Source organism: Mya arenaria, chromosome 15 (genome assembly GCF_026914265.1).
Source record: "Mya arenaria isolate MELC-2E11 chromosome 15, ASM2691426v1".
Taxonomy (NCBI): domain Eukaryota; kingdom Metazoa; phylum Mollusca; class Bivalvia; order Myida; family Myidae; genus Mya; species Mya arenaria.
In genome coordinates this window covers 36,947,486-36,968,966 of record NC_069136.1, presented here as the reverse complement: position 1 = coordinate 36,968,966, position 21,481 = coordinate 36,947,486, and the positions used below count along the sequence as shown (strand labels likewise).

The window sequence follows — 21,481 nt, the reverse complement described above, 5'->3', positions numbered from 1 at the left end:
GAAAATTATGTTTATATATCATCATCATAGCTTGTGTCTGGAACAGTTTAAGTCCAGAGAAATCTTCTCAGAAGTGAGTAGTCTTCAAGAGCAGACCATAACATTGGCATTTATAGTATTTATCTTTGCAGAGGTGAACTCTGGTTTAAATGGTTAAAAGGTGATGAAAAACATTTGGTGAATGATAATGCATAAAACACATGTATTTTCAAGCACAATTTAAAGGTATGAACGTTTTTCTCCATTCAAGGCCACTATTATAATAAGGACTTTTAATCAGTTTGTGGTAGACATTAATAGTCTTCTGAAATATTGTCATACTTTTATTAGACAATTTCTCAGTTTTGGATCTTCGTAGGTAAAAACAAAAGTATACAATACTTAAAGTTAATGTATACTCTATATATTGATAATTGAAATTCGCTATTTTTCCAAGATTTTGCGCTCAAAATTTAACAATTACCTGAAAACTCAACTAAAATTTTTCAATTTTCACTCGCATTTTGGGATTGTGCGAGTGCTAAAATCTAGCCCAGGTCATAATGGAGTGCCTGGATTAAGCTAATGAAATACCTGATTTCATGAAATGGAATATTTTGGGTTTTTACGTAATGGAATACCCTGTTTCACAATGTAATAGTATCATTCATCTTCTTTTAGCTGTTTACTTTCAAACCGTCAGAATTATAAATGATTAAAGACCACTTTTATTTCTACGTGCAATCTGAGATTTAAAAAAAACCCGTCTTGATTGAAGTTTCAAAGGCAATTGATGGATAGCTGTATCTTTTCGCCGTCAATTCATTAATGAATTATCTCCCCTTATCACGATTTAATCTTCCCCTGAAAGACAATAGTCCTGGTTTTCAGGCTTGTTTTACTAGATGATTCTGTTAGGTGCCAGACATTTCCATTATCACTTTAATAAATCAAACTATGGTTTTTGCTTTGGTTTTAATCGATGGAAACTCAGGGGAACATTCAAACATGATTAGAGGTACGTATGCTCCGAATGTATAATATTCAAATCTTGCAAACCTAAGGATGCTCCATTAAAAGCTTATTTCAAATGGGCCCGTCCTTTTAATTGTTGTCTGTTGCTGCATATTCACAAGCATCTTCAGTCTGAATTTGAGACTCAGGCTCAGAAAAGAGATTCATGAATGTTTCCAAATATCTATATTATATATTATGATATAACTAACATTGAAAAAATATGTATACATGAACAGTTGTAGAACAGGAAATGGAGATTTGTTACATACAGTAAAAACTTGTATGCCAAGAGATTGGGACCTTGGGAAATACTTTGATATTATAACGAAAAATCTATTTTACCGATATACAAAACATAAATAACTAAACTCAATACATTCGAAAAAAAAGTTCAACATGACCAGGGGCTATGATTACGAACAGTCTCAAGTCCAAGTCTAGACTCAGATTTAGATAAGCATTTTTATAAAGGAAAAAAAGTCATATTTACTCCATTTTTTTACAAAATTTATGTTGATAATAGTAAAACTTTTAAGCAGTAATATATTTCAGCAAAGTTTACCATCAATGCTCTGGTAGAGAGAAAATTACAATGAAATGAAGTTTTGCCATATTGAGTCTTGAGTCTGAACTCCAGACTTGAGACTGTTTGTAATCACTGCCCCTGGACATCCAGATAACAGTGTTAAGACATAGTGAGTTTCGACTGTATCATTCTCTCTTTGAACCTGTAAAGGCATCGTTGCACTTCCATTAAAAATTTGCATTTTTGAGTCCGAGTCTCAGACTCAGACTCAAGACTTTGACAGGACATGAATATAGGCCCTGTACAGATAGCAGAGCAGAAGTGTGATACATGGATTGACCTAGTGTAAATCAAGTTTGATCTTTAATATTTAGTGTTAAGCAATTATGCAACTGTTTGCTATTATGAACTTAGCATTTGAAGGTTTTAGAGCATTAAATAATGGTGGCTTTTCCTTTGCCCCTAAAACCACCAATTCATTTCCAAATAAATTGCAACACTTATAGCCTGCACAGTCCGTAAACTAAATAAAGCTGTATGCCACTGGCAGCAATACATAATTATGATAGTGGAACTAACTGCTGGGGACAGCCATAAAGAATCCATGCATTTCCACATCAACCGGCCAATTAAATTGAAGCTTTTCAATTTGTCTCTTTGTTGCAAAAAGGCATTACGATTGTGCTTTTATAAGCAGATTGACTAGTATGTCTTGCTTAGTTTATTTGCAAGGGTTAACATTAGTACTCAGCACTACGAGTACCCAGTACTCTTGAGAACACAGTACTCATCACTCCAAATACACAGTATTCAGCACTCTGAGTACCAAGTAATCAGCACTCTGAGTACCCTGAGTACTCAGCACTCCCGAGTGCCCAGTACACAGCACTCTCAGTACCCTGAGTACTCAGCACTCCCAGTACCTAGTGCTCAGCACTCTGAGTACCCAGTACTCAGCACTCCGAGTACCCAGTACACAGCACTCTTAGTACCCAGTACTCAGCAATCCCAGTACCTAGTGCTCAGCACTCTGAGTACCCAGTACTCAGTACTCTGAGTACCCAGTGTTCTACAAGTGAATACTATATTATGATCAGATTGGGTTCTGCAGTAGACATATAAGTATATATATTTGTAAAAAAACTCTCAAATTAAGCACACAGAGTTTACAAAGTTAGTATTCTAAGATATGAATTTTAGATTGTTTGGAGAATTGACTTTGTGAGAGTGTTTTTCAAGACATGCTTAGCCTGTCAAAATAATGTCATGCTTAGCTCTTTGATCCAGTATGCCTCCTCCAAAACTGGAGAGTTCTGATGATTTCTCAATAACAAGGCGATGATTGAATCTGCAGCAAAGAAATAACATGAAGATGGAAAAAGCACTTATCTGAGACTGACGCACTAAATAAACCAGATCTGTCTGTTTTGTTGTAGATAAATGAAAAGATATTGTTTTACAAAAACATAGAAAGTGCATGAGATAGAATCGGCAAGGGAAAAATATACAAAAAAATCATACCCTCGCTGCACATTTCAGAAGAAAAAAAGAAAGTATATACAGGTAACTTCAAAGTGTGATGTCATCGTCAGCAGCTGTTGCAACATACATTATGCAGCAACATACATCATGCAAAGAGTTTAAAACTTGTGGTCATTACTCAAAATTTATTCAGACAGTTGCCGGAAACTTAGTACACATGCTACTGTTGTGCAAAAATATCCATACCTCTTCAAGTCTTGCTATTTTAACTACTGTTTTCAAAACAATCCCAAATAATTACACTTCTTCACATCAAAATTTTCAACAAGGCCTGCTAAATAAAATTCAAATTTTGAGCAAGACAGGAAAACATGTTACCAGTGCAGCAACGGCTTTGTTGAGTGCTTGTGCTATATTTTTTTACTTGACAATGGTAATCATGCTCACTGGATTAATCGAGACAAAGAAATTAAAATAATTTATTGCTGGATAATTGGGCCATTTTCATAATCGATAATCAAATTGAAATGGAAAACAATAATCGATCATCGAATCGAAAAATAATTGAATGTGTTTTTTCATAATTAACATTGGTCAAAATAACTCTTATATTCATTGCTTTAAATTTGATGTCTTATATTATTCAAAATAGGTGTAACATTATACCATGGAGAAAATCAAATCTTTTTCTTCTTACATTTATAGCACAAATTTGAGTATATGATAAAATTACTAGGCAAATAATATCAATCACAGGTATTTTATTGTTTAATAATAAATTTTGATGATAATTGATTATTTATGTTCATAATTGATTGTCGCCGAATATGGGGTACCAATTGACCATAATTCAATTATATTAGATTATCATGCATTTTTATCAACTTTTTTTACAGAAAGCTTTTCGATATATACCTATACATACAGTCGAAACAGAAAATTTGTTTTGCCCACCTGAAATGCTAATTAACTAATCATACTTTGAGAAGTTATGGCGCCTGTTTTTGACATTAATAAGGTGGGAAAATTAAAAGTAAGAGATGAAACTGGTAATGGGAGTGTAAGTGTAAATAGGTGTTGATTTGTTACGATAATAAATGTATTTTATGACTGGATAAAAGTGGTAGAGGAAATTGTTTTCTTGAAATATCTGAAATAGGTTGAGGATCATTTCAGTGTCCATTAAAGAAATCTTTATATGTAATAATTGGATGACATGAAATAAAATCTTAATGATTAACATGCAAAATCTGACGCAAGGAGTGTGTATTGGATAAGTGACAGTACGCAAACCTTTAAACAGTCCTCTGAAATTTCTTAAATCCTTAATAATTTAAGCCTTGTACTTAAAATAGCTGACTATCTGCAATTTCATTATTATATAATAATAATAATAATAAAAACTGACTATCTGCAATTTCATTATTATATAATAATAATAATAATAATAATAATAATAATAATAATGGTTCTCACTCATTTTGAAAGAATTCTTAGTTGAGACCTTATTAAAGGTCTTTTTCTTAACTTTCAGTGACATAACTTTATTATTTTATTTTTAGGTACACCAAAAGGCCACCCCCATCACGTGGGGGGAGGGTTCTCACACATTACAAAGATTTCTTAGTTTAGACCTCATCAAGGGGCTTTTCCTACTTTTAGTGACCTAACATAATATTCTATTTTTAGGTACACCAAAAGGCCACCCCTACATGATAGGGGGTCTCACACATGATCAGAGTATTCTTGATTTAGACCTTATTAAGGGCTTTTTATTCCTACTTTCAGTGACATAACTTATTATTCTATTTTTAGGTACACCAAAAGGCCACCCCTTCGTGAGGTTCACACAAGAATGTCGGGGGCGTTCTTCCATAAGGGCATCACACGTTTTCAAGCGGAGCTGTACCTTACCAACACCAAGGATAATGGGAGTTTCCTCGTGCGGGATTCAGAGTCTCTGGCTGGGGCCTATGTCCTCTGCTTACTGTAAGGATTTTTTTTAGTGCAGTATCTCTTTCTCAAAGACAAACACTATAGGTTGATGTTTTTTAATTTAAGTACATTTTAAAGCTGCACTCTCACAGATTGAACATTATGACAACTTATTTTATTTTTTTGTCTTGGAATGAGCCAATATATGCCAAAATGCTCGGAAATCAGTGATATAAGACTGCTGACAAAAATATCAGATCGCAGATTTTTATATTTAAGTTCCAAAATTGATGTTTTATGCATTTTTCTTGAACCTTTAGTAATGCTTTTAGCCATAAAACATTAATTTTAGAAGTGAATATGAAATCTGCGATCTGAATCATCATCTCTTGTTAGCAGTCTTAAATCACTGGTTTGTAGATATTCACGCAAAATTTGGCTCATTCAAAGACGTAAAATAAAAAAGTTGTCAAAACTGTAAATCTGTGAGAGTGCAGCTTTGATAAAATGATTTAGGTATGGATAACAAAATATTAACCTAAATAAATGACTATTTTTGATTAATGATAAAATGTCCGTAACATTTCGTGTCCAGGCTATAACTTGCTTATGCATTGATGGATTACCATATTACTTGGTACAAATGTTGTCCTCATTGAGATGATGTGCAGTGACCTTGACCCGGGTCCATACCTCAAAGGTCAAGGTCATACGAGACATTTAAAGGTCAGAGTGCAATTGCTCGTTTCTGCGCTACAACTTAATTATGCATTAATGATGCATTAATATTTAGGTTACTGATCAAACAACTTGTATTTCCTATATTCCCACTCTTGACCAGTGGTTGTGTACAATTTTGGTCAGATTCAACATACCACTCAGGTTGCGAGAAAAACAAAATATACTTTAAAACAATGGCAGAGGATATTGATGTCCTTTGGACTGCCTTGTCTTTTTTATCATATGCCTAAAATTGGAATTAAATTATAATTTAAAAAAAAAAATCGTGGTATGCGCACATAATGTCATATCAGAAATGAAAGCTCTAATTGCCCACTGACATTTGATTTGGAACCAAAAGCCGGCTTAAAATTCAAAACAGTAAAAAATATCAGATTAATCACTATTAACCACCAGAAAGCATATAATAAATATCCTCAAATATATTTAAAAAATTCACATAAAATATTTAATTGACCATTTTATTATGGGCTCCAACCTTCAACCGCCCGCTCCTAGGCTGATACCCTAAGCAACTAAGGCCAGGGAGGCTGAATAGTGTATGTCGCAGGTTTTCCCAATTTTGAACTAAGTTTACTGTTACATGGTTACTTTTAATTGACCATTTAATTGTGGGATCCAAGCTTTAACCTCCTGCTCCTAGGAGTATGTAACCCTTAGAAAAGTACCTAAGGCCAGTGGGAGGCTGAATAGTGTATGTTCCAGGTTTTCCCAATTTTAAGTTTAATGTTACACAGTTACATGTAAATTACCATTTGGGCCCAGACCTTCGACCTCCTGCTCCTAGGCTGATACCCTAAGCATCAAAGGCCAGGGAGGTGGAATAGTGTATGTTGCGGGTTTTCCCAATTTTACACAAAGTTTACTGTTACATAGTATCATTAGATTGATCATTTAATTGTGGGCTCTTACCTTCGACCTCCCGCTCCTAAACTGATACCCTTAGCACCTTAGATAAGGGAGGCTGAAAAGTGTATGTCGCAGGTTTTCCCAATTTTAAGTTTACTGTACCACATACAGTTACTTTTAATTGGCCATTGATATAATCTTTAATTGGTAAGGTCGAGAACTTCCGGATGTTATTAATGTTTAATCTGTGATTGTTACTCAGATATCAGCAGTGTGGAATTAATGAAAGATATTTTTCTTAATAGTGTAAGAAAATATCATATTTCAGTAATTGGAACCATGGTTACCCTTTTGAGGAAAATTATTAACTTTGACATGAATTTCACTTAATATTCAAATAATATCATACACTTTTTTGCTTTGTCAGTTCGGATTTCGTGACAGGCTGAAACACAATGACTTTGCTTGTAAATCTTCCGCATGACTGTGACTGTAAACAATCTTATCTGTGATCGTACCAAAGACGAAGCTAAGATAAAGACGAAAACCGGTAGAGTCCCTGCACCCCCCCCCCCCCCCCCCCCTATGACATCACACCCCAAGGGTGACTATTACTCTCTTCTCCTGAGTATGAAATATACCTGATCTGTGAATGTATCAAAACAGAGGATAAGATTGTTGTTGAAGAGGTAAAAAATGAATTTTTTATGCAGCTGATCGACTTTTCCCCCCTCCCCATCACCTAACCTCCCCCATCCCATAACTTAACCGCCCCCACCCAAACCAAATCCCTGCCTTCGCACTCTCTCCTTTCTTAACTGTGAAACATATCTTATCTGTGTATGTATCAAAGAGGAAGATTAGTTGTAGAGGGAAAAAAATGCAATTTGAGCTAAATGTACCCAACCATCACTCTCCAACCCCTCACCTCCCTTGCCCCAATTTCTCAAGTCCCTTATAACAGGTTCAAGCTTATCTCACTATTTTTGTTTTAGTATAACTTGCAAAATTTCTCATTTAAAAAGTCCTGAGAATTTTAAGAAAATCAACTACATGATCAGGACAATAATATATTTTTTAATTGTAAAATAAACTGTAATTAGTTCATTTTGGTAAACGAAAAACATGTTAAGCTTAAAGTTTTATAATGAATAGGATCAAAACTGTAAAAGAAATATTCTTCTCAGATAATGTATGAAAGAGGAAGCTAAGTTGAAGAGGAAAAAAGTAACTCATTGAGTTTGCACCCCCCCCCCCCCTCTCTTCTCTTAATCCAGGTGTTTTAACTATCACTGCCAGAGGTGATTAATGTTTTAATCGAGATGGAACAGTTTTTTAGATGAAAATTCTAACCAGCCATCATCCAATCTGATAATTAATAACCTCCAGATATATATTTTTTTCTGAATTATATTCATAATAGTTGAACTTTCACTGCCAAAGGTGATAATCATAAAAAATAGAAATTGCCATCCTCTGTTCCTCTCTCATTATACTTTTGGTTTTCCAAATGTAATCAGCGATGTTATGAAACAGCGTTTATAAAAAGTAGAAAAAAGTATGGTTATTAAAGCCTTTGTAACTGGGTGATTTTATAGTGCAAAACTTGTGAAATTAAGCCATTCTCTAACATGCCTCTCACATGTCGATGGCTTTCCAAACAATTGAACCAGGCTCAGAGTAAAAAAATGGCGACTCTGATCTGGGAGTTGCTATTTTATCATTAAGCATTTGCCAGAAGTTATTCAGAGTTGCCCCGGTGGAAAAAAACTGTATGCAACAATTTGGCTGGCCATTATTTGGATTATATCATTTGTTTTAATGTTGGTATACTTGTGTAGTGTAAAAAGACACTGTTGCATTTGTTCAAAAGCTGAGTCTTAAGGTGGTGAACTTAGATATGGGTCCTTATTTTAAAGTGGCACTCCCACAAATTTAGCGTGTTTATAACCTTTTTATTTTTTGTCGGGGAATGAGCAATTTTTTTATCTGCAAATCAGTGATAAAAGACTGCTGATAAAAGATCATTTTCGTTCCAAACGTTACTAACGGTTTAAGAAAAATGCATAAGTCATCATTTTTTGAACTTCAATCTGCGATCTAATTTTTTGTCAGTTAAAGTCTTAAATGACTGGTTTATATGCATTTTCGAACAAATTGGGTCAGTCCACTACAAAAAAAAAAAAAGTTGTCATAACGTTCAATCTGTGAGAGTGCAGCTTTAAAGAACCGGGGGGGGGGGGGGGGGGGGGGGGTGGGGTTAGCTCTAACTAGGGTCCCATTCTGTAGGTGTGCACTATGCTCCACAACCTATCAAGTCTTACACTCTCATTTGTCGGAAGCCCATGATATACTGGACAAATAAATTAACTACCTTACGTACCCGTAACCTCTAGTAGCAAATGAAGTCCTTCCTCAATTGCGTTTCTCAAAGAACTTCTTAAAACAACATTAATTAATGTCATACCTATACATACACACCTAAGAAAATATATTCAGTAAATTGGCAAAAATTAGAGTTACACAAAACACCTGTTTTAATAAAAAAACACACTCTGTTTAGCATGTTTTTGCAGAGAAAAATGTAATTAATTGTGTCTGCCATGCTAAGCATGTTGATATCAAAGAGCTGGGTGGCTCATACGCAATAGGATAGTGTTTTTATTCGTATGAGGTAGATTTTATAGCTCATACTTAATTTTCATTCATGAGATAATTTTGTCACAGGTGCTATACTTCTGAGTTAACCATTCACTTCTCAATTTACCCACCACTACTGAGCTATCTCTCCAACTTTAAAAACAGAGATTATGCTCCACTACTGAGCTAACCCTCTTTTACTGAGTTATTCCTCTTATACTGAGCACAAAACAGAGCTTACCCTCCACTACCGAGCAAACCCTCTCCAACCTAGCTAACCTTCTTTTACTGAGCTCATTCTGCTACTCCTGAGCCAACACTCTTCTACTGAGCTAACCCTCTTCTACTGAGCTAACACTCTTCTACTGAGCTAACGCTCTTCTACTGAGCTAACCTTCTACTACTGAGTGAACCCTCTTCTAAAGAGCTAACCCTCTACTACTGAGCTAACCCTCTTCTACTGAGCTAACCCTCTTCTAAAGAGCTAACCCTCTACCACTGAGCTAACCCTCTTCTACTGAGCTAACCCTCTTCTAAAAAGCTAGCCATCTACTACTGAGCTAACCCTCTTCTAAAGAGCTAACCCTCTACTACTGAGCTAACCCTTTTCTACTGAGTGAACACTTTACTACTTAGCTAACCCTTTTCTACTGAGCTAACACTCTACTACTGAGCTAACCCTTTTCTACTGAGCTAACACTCTTCTACTGAGCTTACCCTCTACTACTGAGCTAACACTCTACTACTGAGCTAACACTCTACTACTGAGCTAACTCTCTTCTACTGAGCTAACACTCTACTATTGTGCTAACCCTCTACAAATGAGTTAGACCTCTACTACTAAGCTTACACTCTACTACTGAGCTAACACTCTTCAACTGAGCTAACCCTCTACTACTGAGCTAACACTCTACTACTGTGGTAACACTCTACTACTGAGCTAACACTCTACTACTGAGCTAACCCTCTTCTACTGTGCTAATCCTGTACTACTGAGTTGACCCTCTTCTACTGTGCTTAACCGCTACGTTTGGGCGAAGCCTCTACTCCTGAGCTTATCCTCAGCCACTGAGCTAACTTGCAGTAAGATAACTCTGATAATGCTGATCAGACTCTGTGAAAATTATTGTTTATAATAAGTGACTTCCTCATAATGAAATTATGTCATTATATATTTTTCTATATAATTCATATTATAACATTTGATGTGAAGTCATAGAGGGCATATTGTATCAGGTGAAGAACAAAAGAATTATAAAGTTTACCAAAAATGTTAAAAATGTGTTTAATGCAGGTTGTTTAAGATTCAACTACCATATATAAAGTCATATTTTTATGTTTTTATAATCTTATGATTATCTTTAGTACAAAACAAAGAAATATTTAATTATCGACAGTATTCAACTCTCAGAAGGCAGAAGGGTGCATATGATGGACTCCAGTACGGCAGAACGGTAATACCAAAATGACAGGGTGCAGCACCTTTCTCTAACTCTTAAGCTAGAACCCTATGAATTGTGTATTGTTCTTGTTTTTGCAGGCTAAACTCTGAGGTTCACCAGTACAGAATTCTGCCAGGACCAGATGGGAAACTGCATGTTCAGGTTGGAATATTGGTTCAACATATTTAAAAAAAATATATAACTGCTCTGCATTTGTGATCATTTCATTTTGAATAGCTTATTGTCTAATTTTGAGTCAAATATCTTTTAAATTTTTGAGGCAGTATTGGTGCTATATGAATATTATGATGCAAAATTGATGTTATTTCACTGTTGTGATGCAGTACTGGTGCTATTTCACTGTTGTGATGCAGTATTATTGCTATTTCACTGTTGTGATGCAGTACTTGTGCTATTTCACTGTTGTGATGCAGTACTGGTGTTATTTCACTGTTGTTATGCAGTACTGGTGCTATTTCACTGTTGTGATGCAGTACTGGTGCTATTTCACTGTTGTGATGCAGTACTGGTGCTATTTCACTATTGTTATGCAGTACTGGTGCTATTTCACTGTTGTGATGCAGTACTTGTGCTTTTTCACTGTTGTGATGCAGCACTGGTGCTATTTCACTGTTGTTATGCACTGTTGTTATGCGGTACTGGTGCTATTTCTCTGGTGTTATGCGGTACTGGTGCTATTCACTGGTGTTATGCAGTTCTGGTGCTATTTCACTGGTGTTATGCAGTACTGGTGCTATTTCACTGGTGTTATGCAGTACTTGTGCTATTTCACTGTTGTGATACAGTACTGGTGCTATTTCACTGTTGTGATGCAGTACTGGTGCTATTTCACTGTTGTGATGCAGTTCTGGTGCTATTTCACTGTTGTGATGCAGTACTGGTGCTATTCCACTGTTGTGATGCAGTACTGGTGCTATTTCACTGTTGTGATGCAGTACTGGTGCTATTTCACTGTTGTGATGCAGTACTGGTGCTATTTCACTGTTGTGATGCAGTACTTGTGCTATTCACTGTTGTGATGCAGTACTGGTGCTATTTCACTGTTGTGATGCAGTACTGGTGCTATTCCACTGTTGTGATGCAGTACTGGTGCTATTCCACTGTTGTGATGCAGTACTGGTGCTATTTCACTGTTGTGATGCAGTACTGGTGCTATTCCACTGTTGTGATGCAGTACTGGTGCTATTTCACTGTTGTGATGCAATACTGGTGCTGTTCCATTGTTGTGATGCAGTACTGGTGCTATTCCACTGTTGTGATGCAGTACTGGTGCTATTTCACTGTTGTGATGCAGTACTGATGCTATTTCACTGTTGTGATGCAGTACTGGTGCTATTCCACTGTTGGGATGCAGTACTGGTGCTATTCCACTGTTGGGATGCAGTACTGGTGCTATACCACTGTTATGATGCAGTACTGATGCTATTTCACTGTTGTGATGCAGTACTGGTGCTATTTCACTGTTGTTATGCAGTACTGATGCTATTTTACTATTGTGATGCAGTACTGGTGCTATTTCACTGTTGTTATGCAGTACTGGTGCTATTTCACTGTTGTGATGCAGTACTGATGCTATTTCACTGTTGTGATGCAGTACTGGTGCTATTTCACTGTTGTGATGCAGTACTGATGCTATTTCACTGTTGTGATGCAGTACTGGTGCTATTCCACTGTTGTGATGCAGTACTGGTGCTATTCCACTGTTGGGAAGCAGTACTGGTGCTATTTCACTGTTGTGATGCAGTACTGGTGCTATTTCACTGTTGTTATGCAGTACTGATGCTATTTCACTGTTGTGATGCAGTACTGGTGCTATTTCACTGTTGTTATGCAGTACTGGTGCTATTTCACTGTTGTGATGCAGTACTGGTGCTATTTCACTGTTGTGATGCAGTACTGGTGCTATTTCACTGTTGTGGTGCAGTATGGGTGCTTTTTCACTATTGTTATGCAGTATGGGTGCTTTTTCACTGTTGTGATACAGTATGGGTGCTTTTTCACTGTTGTGATACAGTATAGGTGCTTTTTCACTGTTGTGATACAGTGTAGGTGCTTTTTCACTGTTGTGATACAGTATAGGTGCTTTTTCACTGTTGTGATACAGTATGGGTGCTTTTTCACTGTTGTCATTGATGCCAGGAAATGTATTGCAAAGACTGATCTTTAAGCTCAACTTGAAATATTCTTACTCGTTTTACATTTATTTGATAAAAATCCAGTGTCCTGTTTCTTTAATGTTGTCATTTTAATCTCTTTTGCAGTCTGAGTCCGGCACAATACAGCGCGGCTACAATGATCTCACAGAGCTGATTGCTGACTACATCAAGAAGAAGGAAAACAATGGCCTGGCATGTGGCCTCGTGCACCCTGTAGCTCCGGAGGGATCTAATGATGATGGAGAACTCACAGGTCAGTGCTAACCTCATTTGGTGTAAGTATCGTGTTAGTAGCCAGATAAGAGTAAGGGTACTGTAGGATAGTACTAGTAGCCAGATTTAATCATCATCTGCAACCACAGTACTTTCCTCCATTACACTTCAAATAAACCCTGGGACAATGGACTGACAAAATCTCGTTTAATGAATATGCATGAAGCAGGTGAGACAAATTGCATGTAACATTGAAATATTTTTCAATAACATCACAGTGCTAGTAGTCACTGTGGCTGTGAGGTCTTGACTACTGCCAAATATTATTGTACTGAGAAGGCGGACCCGGTTCAACTCCGGCAATAGCCATAATATTTTTCAACTGCAAAGCATCTGGTACTTTGAGGAACCAATGAAACTGCCTCATTAATTATTCATGATTACAAAATTTCCTAGCCAAATTTCCCACAGTACACATCGAAGAATAGCGTAGTGTGTATCGGGGGTATCTGACGATTGATTTAATGAAAGTCTAGTGTTAGGAGCCAGATTAGTGTATCTATTCAGAGGTTGTGTAAAAATACTGTCTTCATCAAGAAGAACAACAGTCTGAAGTGAGCACTTAAAATGGTTCTCTCTGTCTAGATGATGATGATGACGATGATGATGAGGAAGACGATGACGACGATTTTGAGCATCCTCCACCGGTACAGAGTCCACCTGCTACACCTACGGACAAGAAGAAAAACAATGAGGCAGAAAAAATAGACTTGCAGAGAAACTTCAATAAGCTTGACTTGACTAGGTAACAAATGTATATGTGAAATGAAATTCCCCCATTTGCATGATATTTCACAGGTAAAGGGCTGTGAAAGCTTTCCCTGGAATTAAAGCGAGAGCACTGGACTCTTATTCACTAATATCCTTAGTCTAAGTTTGAGACTCAGGCACAGAAAATATTAATTTTGTTGTTAAAACTCTGTTACAGGAGTAAATATGGTTAAAAATGCTTTATTGGTTATAAATAATCTGTTCTTGAATCAGGCACACATCTTTGGTCAAAATTAGTCAAAGCATAGATATTTAGGAACATTTAAGTACTCAGTTTTCTGAGCCTTAGTCTCAAACTCAGACTCAAGATGTTTGTGAATATAGGCCGTTGTGCTGTATTCAATATAATTCTTATCCTTGTCCTAAGACACACCTCACAGATTGCATTCAGTACATTTTTTCAAGTTGACAGTCCTAATCTTAACATTAAGTGAAATCTATGTTAGTAATCGAATACAGCCCCTGGGCCCAAAGCAACTTAAGTGGAAAATTTCTTGACTTATTTCTTGAGTATAAACAGATTAAGTTGACCTCCATATACATATTTTTCTGCATGTTTTTTCATTTTACATATAAAAGCTGATTCAATTAAGGTCGACATTTATTTATAGGTTTTCAATAAATATTTTACAGATTTCAAAAAGTTCTTATAATATCATAAGTATGGGAAAATACAGGAACAAGGGTTTTGTAATGATTCTTAGTATTTAAATTTTAATATGCATGGTATAAATTAATGGTGAAAATCCTTGTTACTGCAGGTGTGACAGTGTGTTCAAGAAGGCGCTAAAGGATTATGTGGACATTGGCAGCCAGAAGGACTCTACGGCCCTCAACGCTGGTGATTCAGAACTACAAGAGTTTGAAAAACTGCTTGACTCAACCGCTAGTGGGCTTAGAAGGTTAGTTTTACTCTTTAATATTAGATTTAAAGACAAAACCTTTCAATGTCCATATCTGGTTAATTACAGTTAACTATGAAAATCAGATAATTCCAATCATAATGAGACTATTGATTAGGCCTTAAAAAAATTAAAAGTTTGTGTCTGGTCTCCATGCGCAGCTGACACTATTTATTTTCCATGTATTTTTTTAATTGCCCACCCCCAAAAGCAGTATCTGAAATTTTTCGTCCAAAATAATAACTACTTTGCTGATTTCACAACTAGATTTAATTCAGCACCAAACGGTACATTAGTTCTTTGTTCCAAATGACAATGAAAAATGGCCTTTGACAGTAACTTTATATGACTTATAAAAAAGTTAAAAAAAACCTCAACTACCAACTTAGATCTTTTTGGGCATGTGACCAGAAAAAAATGGATGTTTTGAGCACATGCCAACATCATGCTGCCCCTTTGACTGCCATAAATGGGCCATGCTGCCCTTTCATCTTCCCATGTTATATTGTCATATGACAGCTTATCATGTATTTGTGTTATGGGCAGATGACCTGTGTTTTCATAATCAGTCATCTCCTATCCAATAATTGGGTAGCGTTACAGCCAATAAGTGAAACATGGCCAGTAGGCGGAGCTATTGAGCATCAGCCATAAAGAATGTACATATAAAACACGCTCATTAAATGATGAAAGTTAATGAAATGCGACAGATGGTGAAAAATGTTGTCAAGCACGTATAAGCCTATGAAAATAATTGTCAATTGTATCGTACAATCCAGGCACCGCATTTTAAACATTGTTGCTTTGAAGCGGACGGTTATTGCAGATTTGTAAACATTGGCAAGGTGGCACTGATTCAATCAAATGCATCACTTATTAAAAAATGTTTTGATAGTTTATTTGTGAAATGTTCATGATGACATTTCCTGTGTAGTCAACACAAATAGTTGAATGCTTTATATAGCTTTAAATAGAGTTTACCTATCATGCCTATGATCATGTCAGAAAATGGAAGATTCGGCAAGACTATTTTTGGACTTTTTATCTTAATGTTCTTTTTTGAATTACCATATTGATTTTTCAGCATGGGCAGTGGTTTTTCAGCAAGGGCAGTGATTTTAAATGTCACTTGGTTCTAAAATTTCAGAACATAAAACATGAATTAACCAAAGACAATTAAATAACAGCTAGGCTAAATGTAACATTTGTACCCATTCCCAATCATCCCAAACTAAGATTCGCCCTCTGCATATTTGTTTTTATGTATTTATGCCGTTATGATTGATTCAAACTGTCTTTTTTTTCTGCATTTTAGATGCTTTTTAGGAGAACAATGTGACATTGCACAAAAGGAGACTCCAGACAAGTACACTTACACTACCCCCCCAAAAAAACTTTTTAATTTTGATATTTAGACACAATTCTGAATTTGAAAAAAGCAACAACATTTTGTTAAAGCTGGGATAAGAAGGAAAATACATTAATTTGGGTATGAAAACAAAACATATCTAGGGGGAGCCCCCCCCCCCCAAACCGCCATTGTTGGAGGGTTGGCCCCCTCCCACACCAACCCACATTTGCTGCTACCTACACGGCTTTTGTAGCTTGCCCTTTTCAAAACTCTACCCTGCCCTTTTCAAATCCTGGCTGAAGCACTGCATAGAGGATATTATGGTAGGGCGCTATTCTGACGTCCTGTTTCATATAGAGCTCTGTGTATAATTACATATCGGTTGAACAAGACGTAATATGTCAGCAAAATGTCCTATTGTATTATTACTACATGTATATTGCTATACCATAGAACTTCTTGGATTGGTTCCATTTTGTTCCACACAGTTTTTAATTTTAACCAATTGAACTAAACTAGGTTTTAGTAATTTTCCTTGGAAATTCAAATCCACATAAATAACGTCAAAAATCAAGCTCATTTTCACGTTACATAATATAAATACCACTCAATTTTTTAATTATTTCAGAACGGTTTCTATAGGAAATACAGTCCATTCCTCAATAAAATCTGTTTTTTATTTATTTTATAAACATCATTAAGACTTATATTAACATCAGTGTGTAAAAAGCAGCACTCAACACACAGCTCTAAGCATGATGGGGTTCAGTCAACAACAGTAGCATGATATGATATCGATATTTGAAGACAGAGTGCTGTATATTTAATTGTTGGATATGGAAAAAGAAATTATCTGCATACAATGCCAAAAATTAAATATTGTCTTTATCCTACAGGGAGCTGGACACATACATGCGGAATATAGAGGTTCTCCATGAGCTGTTGAAAGTTGAAAACCGAAAGAACTCAACACTTGACCACAGGCACAGGGTAGGCATTCCATAAAAAAAGAAAAGTGAAGTATTATATGGAGACTCTTTGTGTGTAGTAATTTGGTTTCAGTCTGATTAAATCTGTAAGCTTTGCAGGTATGTTTATTTTAAAATAAAATAAAATAAATGCAGTAAGACATATAATACTGATTGTTAATAAACTTAGCATTTGAAGGTGTTGAAGCATTGAATGATTGGCGCTTTTGCTCTGCTCAAAACCATGAAGCAAATTTTAAACCAAGTGCAACATCTATGGCCTGTGAATCTATTTCACACATCAAAGAAAAATAATCGACTGCCATCAGTAATTTGGTGTATTCTTTAATATATCACATGGAACTAATTCCTGAAGAGACAAGCTAATACCCCCCGCAAAGTTTCCAAACATGTACAGTTTGCATTGATTTCAATTCAACCGACCAATCTAATCGTGACGATCCAGAGCCACCATTGAAGCATTACAAATATACTGATTCTTTGTTGCAGAATGGCATTACGTTCGTAATTTATTTCACTAATTGATGAGCGCGCTTTGCTTAGTTAATTTGCAACCAGTAGTTGCAACTATATAATTTTACCTGTTTTCACTAGTAATAAGGTTCTTGGGTTTTGTCACTTATATAATTTATCTAAAAACAAAATTAGTTTATTGATTTATAAGAACAGCATTTGTCTATGTTTATTTCCAGCCATGTGGCCCAGGGCTCCCTAATCTGCTGGAACAGATGTCCCGTGTACGCAGCAAGATACTCAGTCTTCAGACAGAGGTGAATATATCAAATTTGTAATAATTGTACAGAACATCTGGGTGTGAAATTGACATCATGTCTCAGGTTTTGTCTGGGTAATTGAACTAGATGCTCAGTCTTCAGACAGAGGCAAATACAGTAAATCTGTGATCGCTCCAGGACGCCGGGGTCTGAGCTGAAACCTCGAGGGAACCGATGTTTCGAACGACCCGAGTTTCTATTTTCCAGTCTGTTAAGTGTATTTTAATTTTGAAGTCGTCAAACTGACTGTTTACTACGACACCTATCATGTTGTGGAAATCGCTCATATGTTCAAAGGCTGTCGTATGCTGAATGTAACAGAAAAAAACACTTATAAATGAATAAATAGTTATGTTTATATTTACAAAAAGCACATCTTCTAAACAAGCAACATTTAAATATGACAGTACATATTATGGCATAAGTCAGATTTAAGTTTCGCAAAATCAAGGATTGATGATTGGCGTATCTTGCCTGTCTCGCAAAACTGTTCAAAATCATAATTATCTTCTCAAATGCCCTTATCAACTATCATCAGTCATACGTAAACGGTGATTAATGGTTTTTCACACCTTATCAAATTTTCTTTTAACTGTCATTTCAAAAACTTGCGAAAACACCTTGTTTGTTTATTTTGGAACACGCATTCGGAATAAGTGTGAAATTATAATCTCGAGGGAGCCATAAGGTTTTGTGCATGATTTGTGTATTAGGGACTGGCTATAGTGCTCGACTCCTCGACTTTATATGAAAATAGAAGGAAACATGTTCGGGACCAAGCTCCGACCTGGAGGGACTGCCGGTTGTCGAACGACCGCCTGTTCGAATGACCCAATTTTACTGTATAACAAATTTGTACCAATGGTACAGATCATCCGGGTGTGAGATTGACATCGTGTCACCCATTTTGTTCCAGTAATTGAACCTTCAATAAAAACATTACTTTGACCTACATATATAACGTCATAGACATGCTGTTAAAACACCCTGAAATAAACTGTTAAACCAATGAAGAGATTTACATGTTAATGTTGGATTAACAAATGTGAAAAAACGTTTGATGTGTTTTCCATCAGGCTCAGTAAAATAATAGATTTGATATTTCTTCCCTCAATCTCAGTGAAATAATACTATTGATATTTCTTCCCTCAATCTCAGTGAAATAATAGTTTTCATATTTCTTCCCTCAGGCTCAGGAGACAATCCAGCTAGCCAGCATTCCGTCTGACTACGAATATCTGGATTACACAGACCCGATGTATGCGGGTAACGGACTTACGAGCGGGCCATTCCTAATGTCGAAGTACCGGCCATACATTCCACAGAGCAAGTTTGAGGTATACAATTTATAACTCATCGGGATATAACTTAATTTATAGCAGGCCAATGTGAAGACATGCTCTGTGATTGCATTTGGGGGTTAGGAGGGCCATTGTTTATAAGGTTTTTGAGGTCAAGGTCAAAATCATTATTGATTGAAATGGAAAATTAGTTTCTTCTCCATATCTTGAATATGGAATGATGTATTGGGATGGAACTTGGTGTATTATAGCAAGCTGATGTGAAGTCATACCTTGGAACAGCATTTGTGGTTAATTGGGTCAATGCCAAGGTCAATGTTACTAAAAATAGGAAAACAGTCATGTTTGTGGTGTTGCATTGTAGTTTTTCTCTGAAATGAAATATTTATAGTTTATAGTTTTATTGGAATAAATAAACCGTCAAACCTTTATCAACAGTAAAATTAATATTGCTGCAGTTTCATTTGATACTGACTGCCTCAGAACGGTTTGTCATACATACAAATCATTTCATGGCCATGTGTGAAAATAACAACTTGCATCATATAATCTTTCAGGTGAAGAAATTAAAAAGCAACCGGCCAACAAAGCTGACGTTAACTGTTGACCTTCAGAATGGGAAATACTCAGTGCTCAAGCAGACGGGAAAGGAGTCTCTATCACATAACACAATATCTCATGACAGAAGTAAGTTTGGCTAGAAAATAAATGTTTTCATTTGTATATGCTTGTTCAAAGAACAGGATGTCTACTAGTTTCACATGTGGCATACCAGCGAGTGAGCTGCCATGTCCTCAACATAGTACAGACTTATTGTGTAACTCTATAATGTTATAAAGTACCAGAACAAGAAATACTCTGTGGCCGGTAAGACTGGAAATTAATCACTCTCTCATCACAATATCAGATACGTAGATCCAAATATTTGGCCATGCTGGAAATCCTTCTCTTGGCTATGGGCAAAGATAAAAAGAGTACCCGCACGTAAAGAATAAATAACATCCCAACCTGAGCATAGGGTGTTCCGTGATAAAATGATGAATATTATTATCTGAAGTCACAAGACTTCCTTGTGACTAATAATTATCGGTATTTCTTTATCTTTTTATCTCTGAATTTTAAATTTTATTTAATATCTTCCCTGTGGACATGACTGATTGAATATTGATGCTGATGTGCACAATTTGAAATATAAAAAATCTGCATGGGTCATAGATTTTGTCCTGTATAGATTTGAACAATGAAGTGTTTCCATTGCTGTAAATGATCAATGACCATTTTTCTTAATAGAAATTTTACATTTAACAGGTTTAAACCCTTCAATTCAGTTGAAAAGCCTTATTTAAATCCGATATCATAAAACAAAATCTTATTGATAGCATTCTATCTTTACGGTACTTTTCCTTTTAGACACCATACTCTTAATGAATTCAGAAAAACTGAGGACTAAATGTCTTATCTTTAAAAAAATACCCATTATGATCAGATGCTCAATTTTATTATTTATCCAATTAGCCAATTTAACTTAGGGGACGGCTCAATAAAGATTTTTCTTGATTTTATTCATAATTAAATTGAAATCTTCTTAGTGTCAATTTAGATCACTATTTTGCTGCAAATTTAAGTGATTTTAACTTTATCCAGTATTAAAAATAAAAATGAAGCTGAAGAAATAAAAATCAATGTGTTGTCATTTATGATTTTAATACAGATTTAAGATAATTGAAGTCAGGAATAAAATAATTTATTAACATGGTCCCAATGCCCTGTTCATAACAATGTGATGAATCAAAGAGCCTATTTTAAGATCTTAAATGTTGTTCGTATAATAAATTTTAATAAGGTAATACACTTGTGTTATTTGCAAGAACGCAACACTTCTTCAAGTAAATCGCCTGAAGAAGAAACGCCTCACCGACTAATCGATCATGATCGAAGTAAGTTACGCATCATTGAATTATCAATGATTGAATGATCGTAAGTTTTCTTATTGAATGTGCAAGCAACCTCGTAATATGCCTTTTGAAATTGATTTGCTAGATCAATATGATGTTTTGTTGAATGCCAATCTCATATTCTATTTTTTCTGAATCTTCATGGATTGTATCTATAAATGGTATCGTTGTATGCATGTATTATGACTTTGTAAATATAATATCTCTTTTAAACAATTTCATTTTGAATTTTCAATTAAAAGATAAAAATGAAGTTCTTCAATATGAATTGGAGTTAACTTAAGTCACAGATTTTTATTGAGATGTTATATCTTATTTAAATGATTACTCCATTTTTTTTTTTTTAAATCTGTGTTTTTATATTATTTTTTACAGCAT

At 35.5% G+C, this 21,481-nt stretch overlaps 1 protein-coding gene across 1 annotated transcript in view; it reads left to right on the top strand.

The window, feature by feature from the left end:
- The window catches only part of LOC128219024 (phosphatidylinositol 3,4,5-trisphosphate 5-phosphatase 1-like), a 72,311-nt gene that overhangs the window by 6,847 nt on the left and 43,983 nt on the right, over nt 1–21,481 (top strand). Inside the window, exons 2-10 of the mRNA XM_052926836.1 lie at nt 4,820–4,993; nt 10,710–10,773; nt 12,894–13,041; nt 13,647–13,806; nt 14,594–14,734; nt 16,982–17,075; nt 17,767–17,844; nt 19,038–19,184; nt 19,706–19,835. Of these exons, the coding sequence (XP_052782796.1) occupies nt 4,820–4,993; nt 10,710–10,773; nt 12,894–13,041; nt 13,647–13,806; nt 14,594–14,734; nt 16,982–17,075; nt 17,767–17,844; nt 19,038–19,184; nt 19,706–19,835 (1,136 nt within the window). The remainder of the gene's footprint in view (nt 1–4,819; nt 4,994–10,709; nt 10,774–12,893; nt 13,042–13,646; nt 13,807–14,593; nt 14,735–16,981; nt 17,076–17,766; nt 17,845–19,037; nt 19,185–19,705; nt 19,836–21,481) is intronic.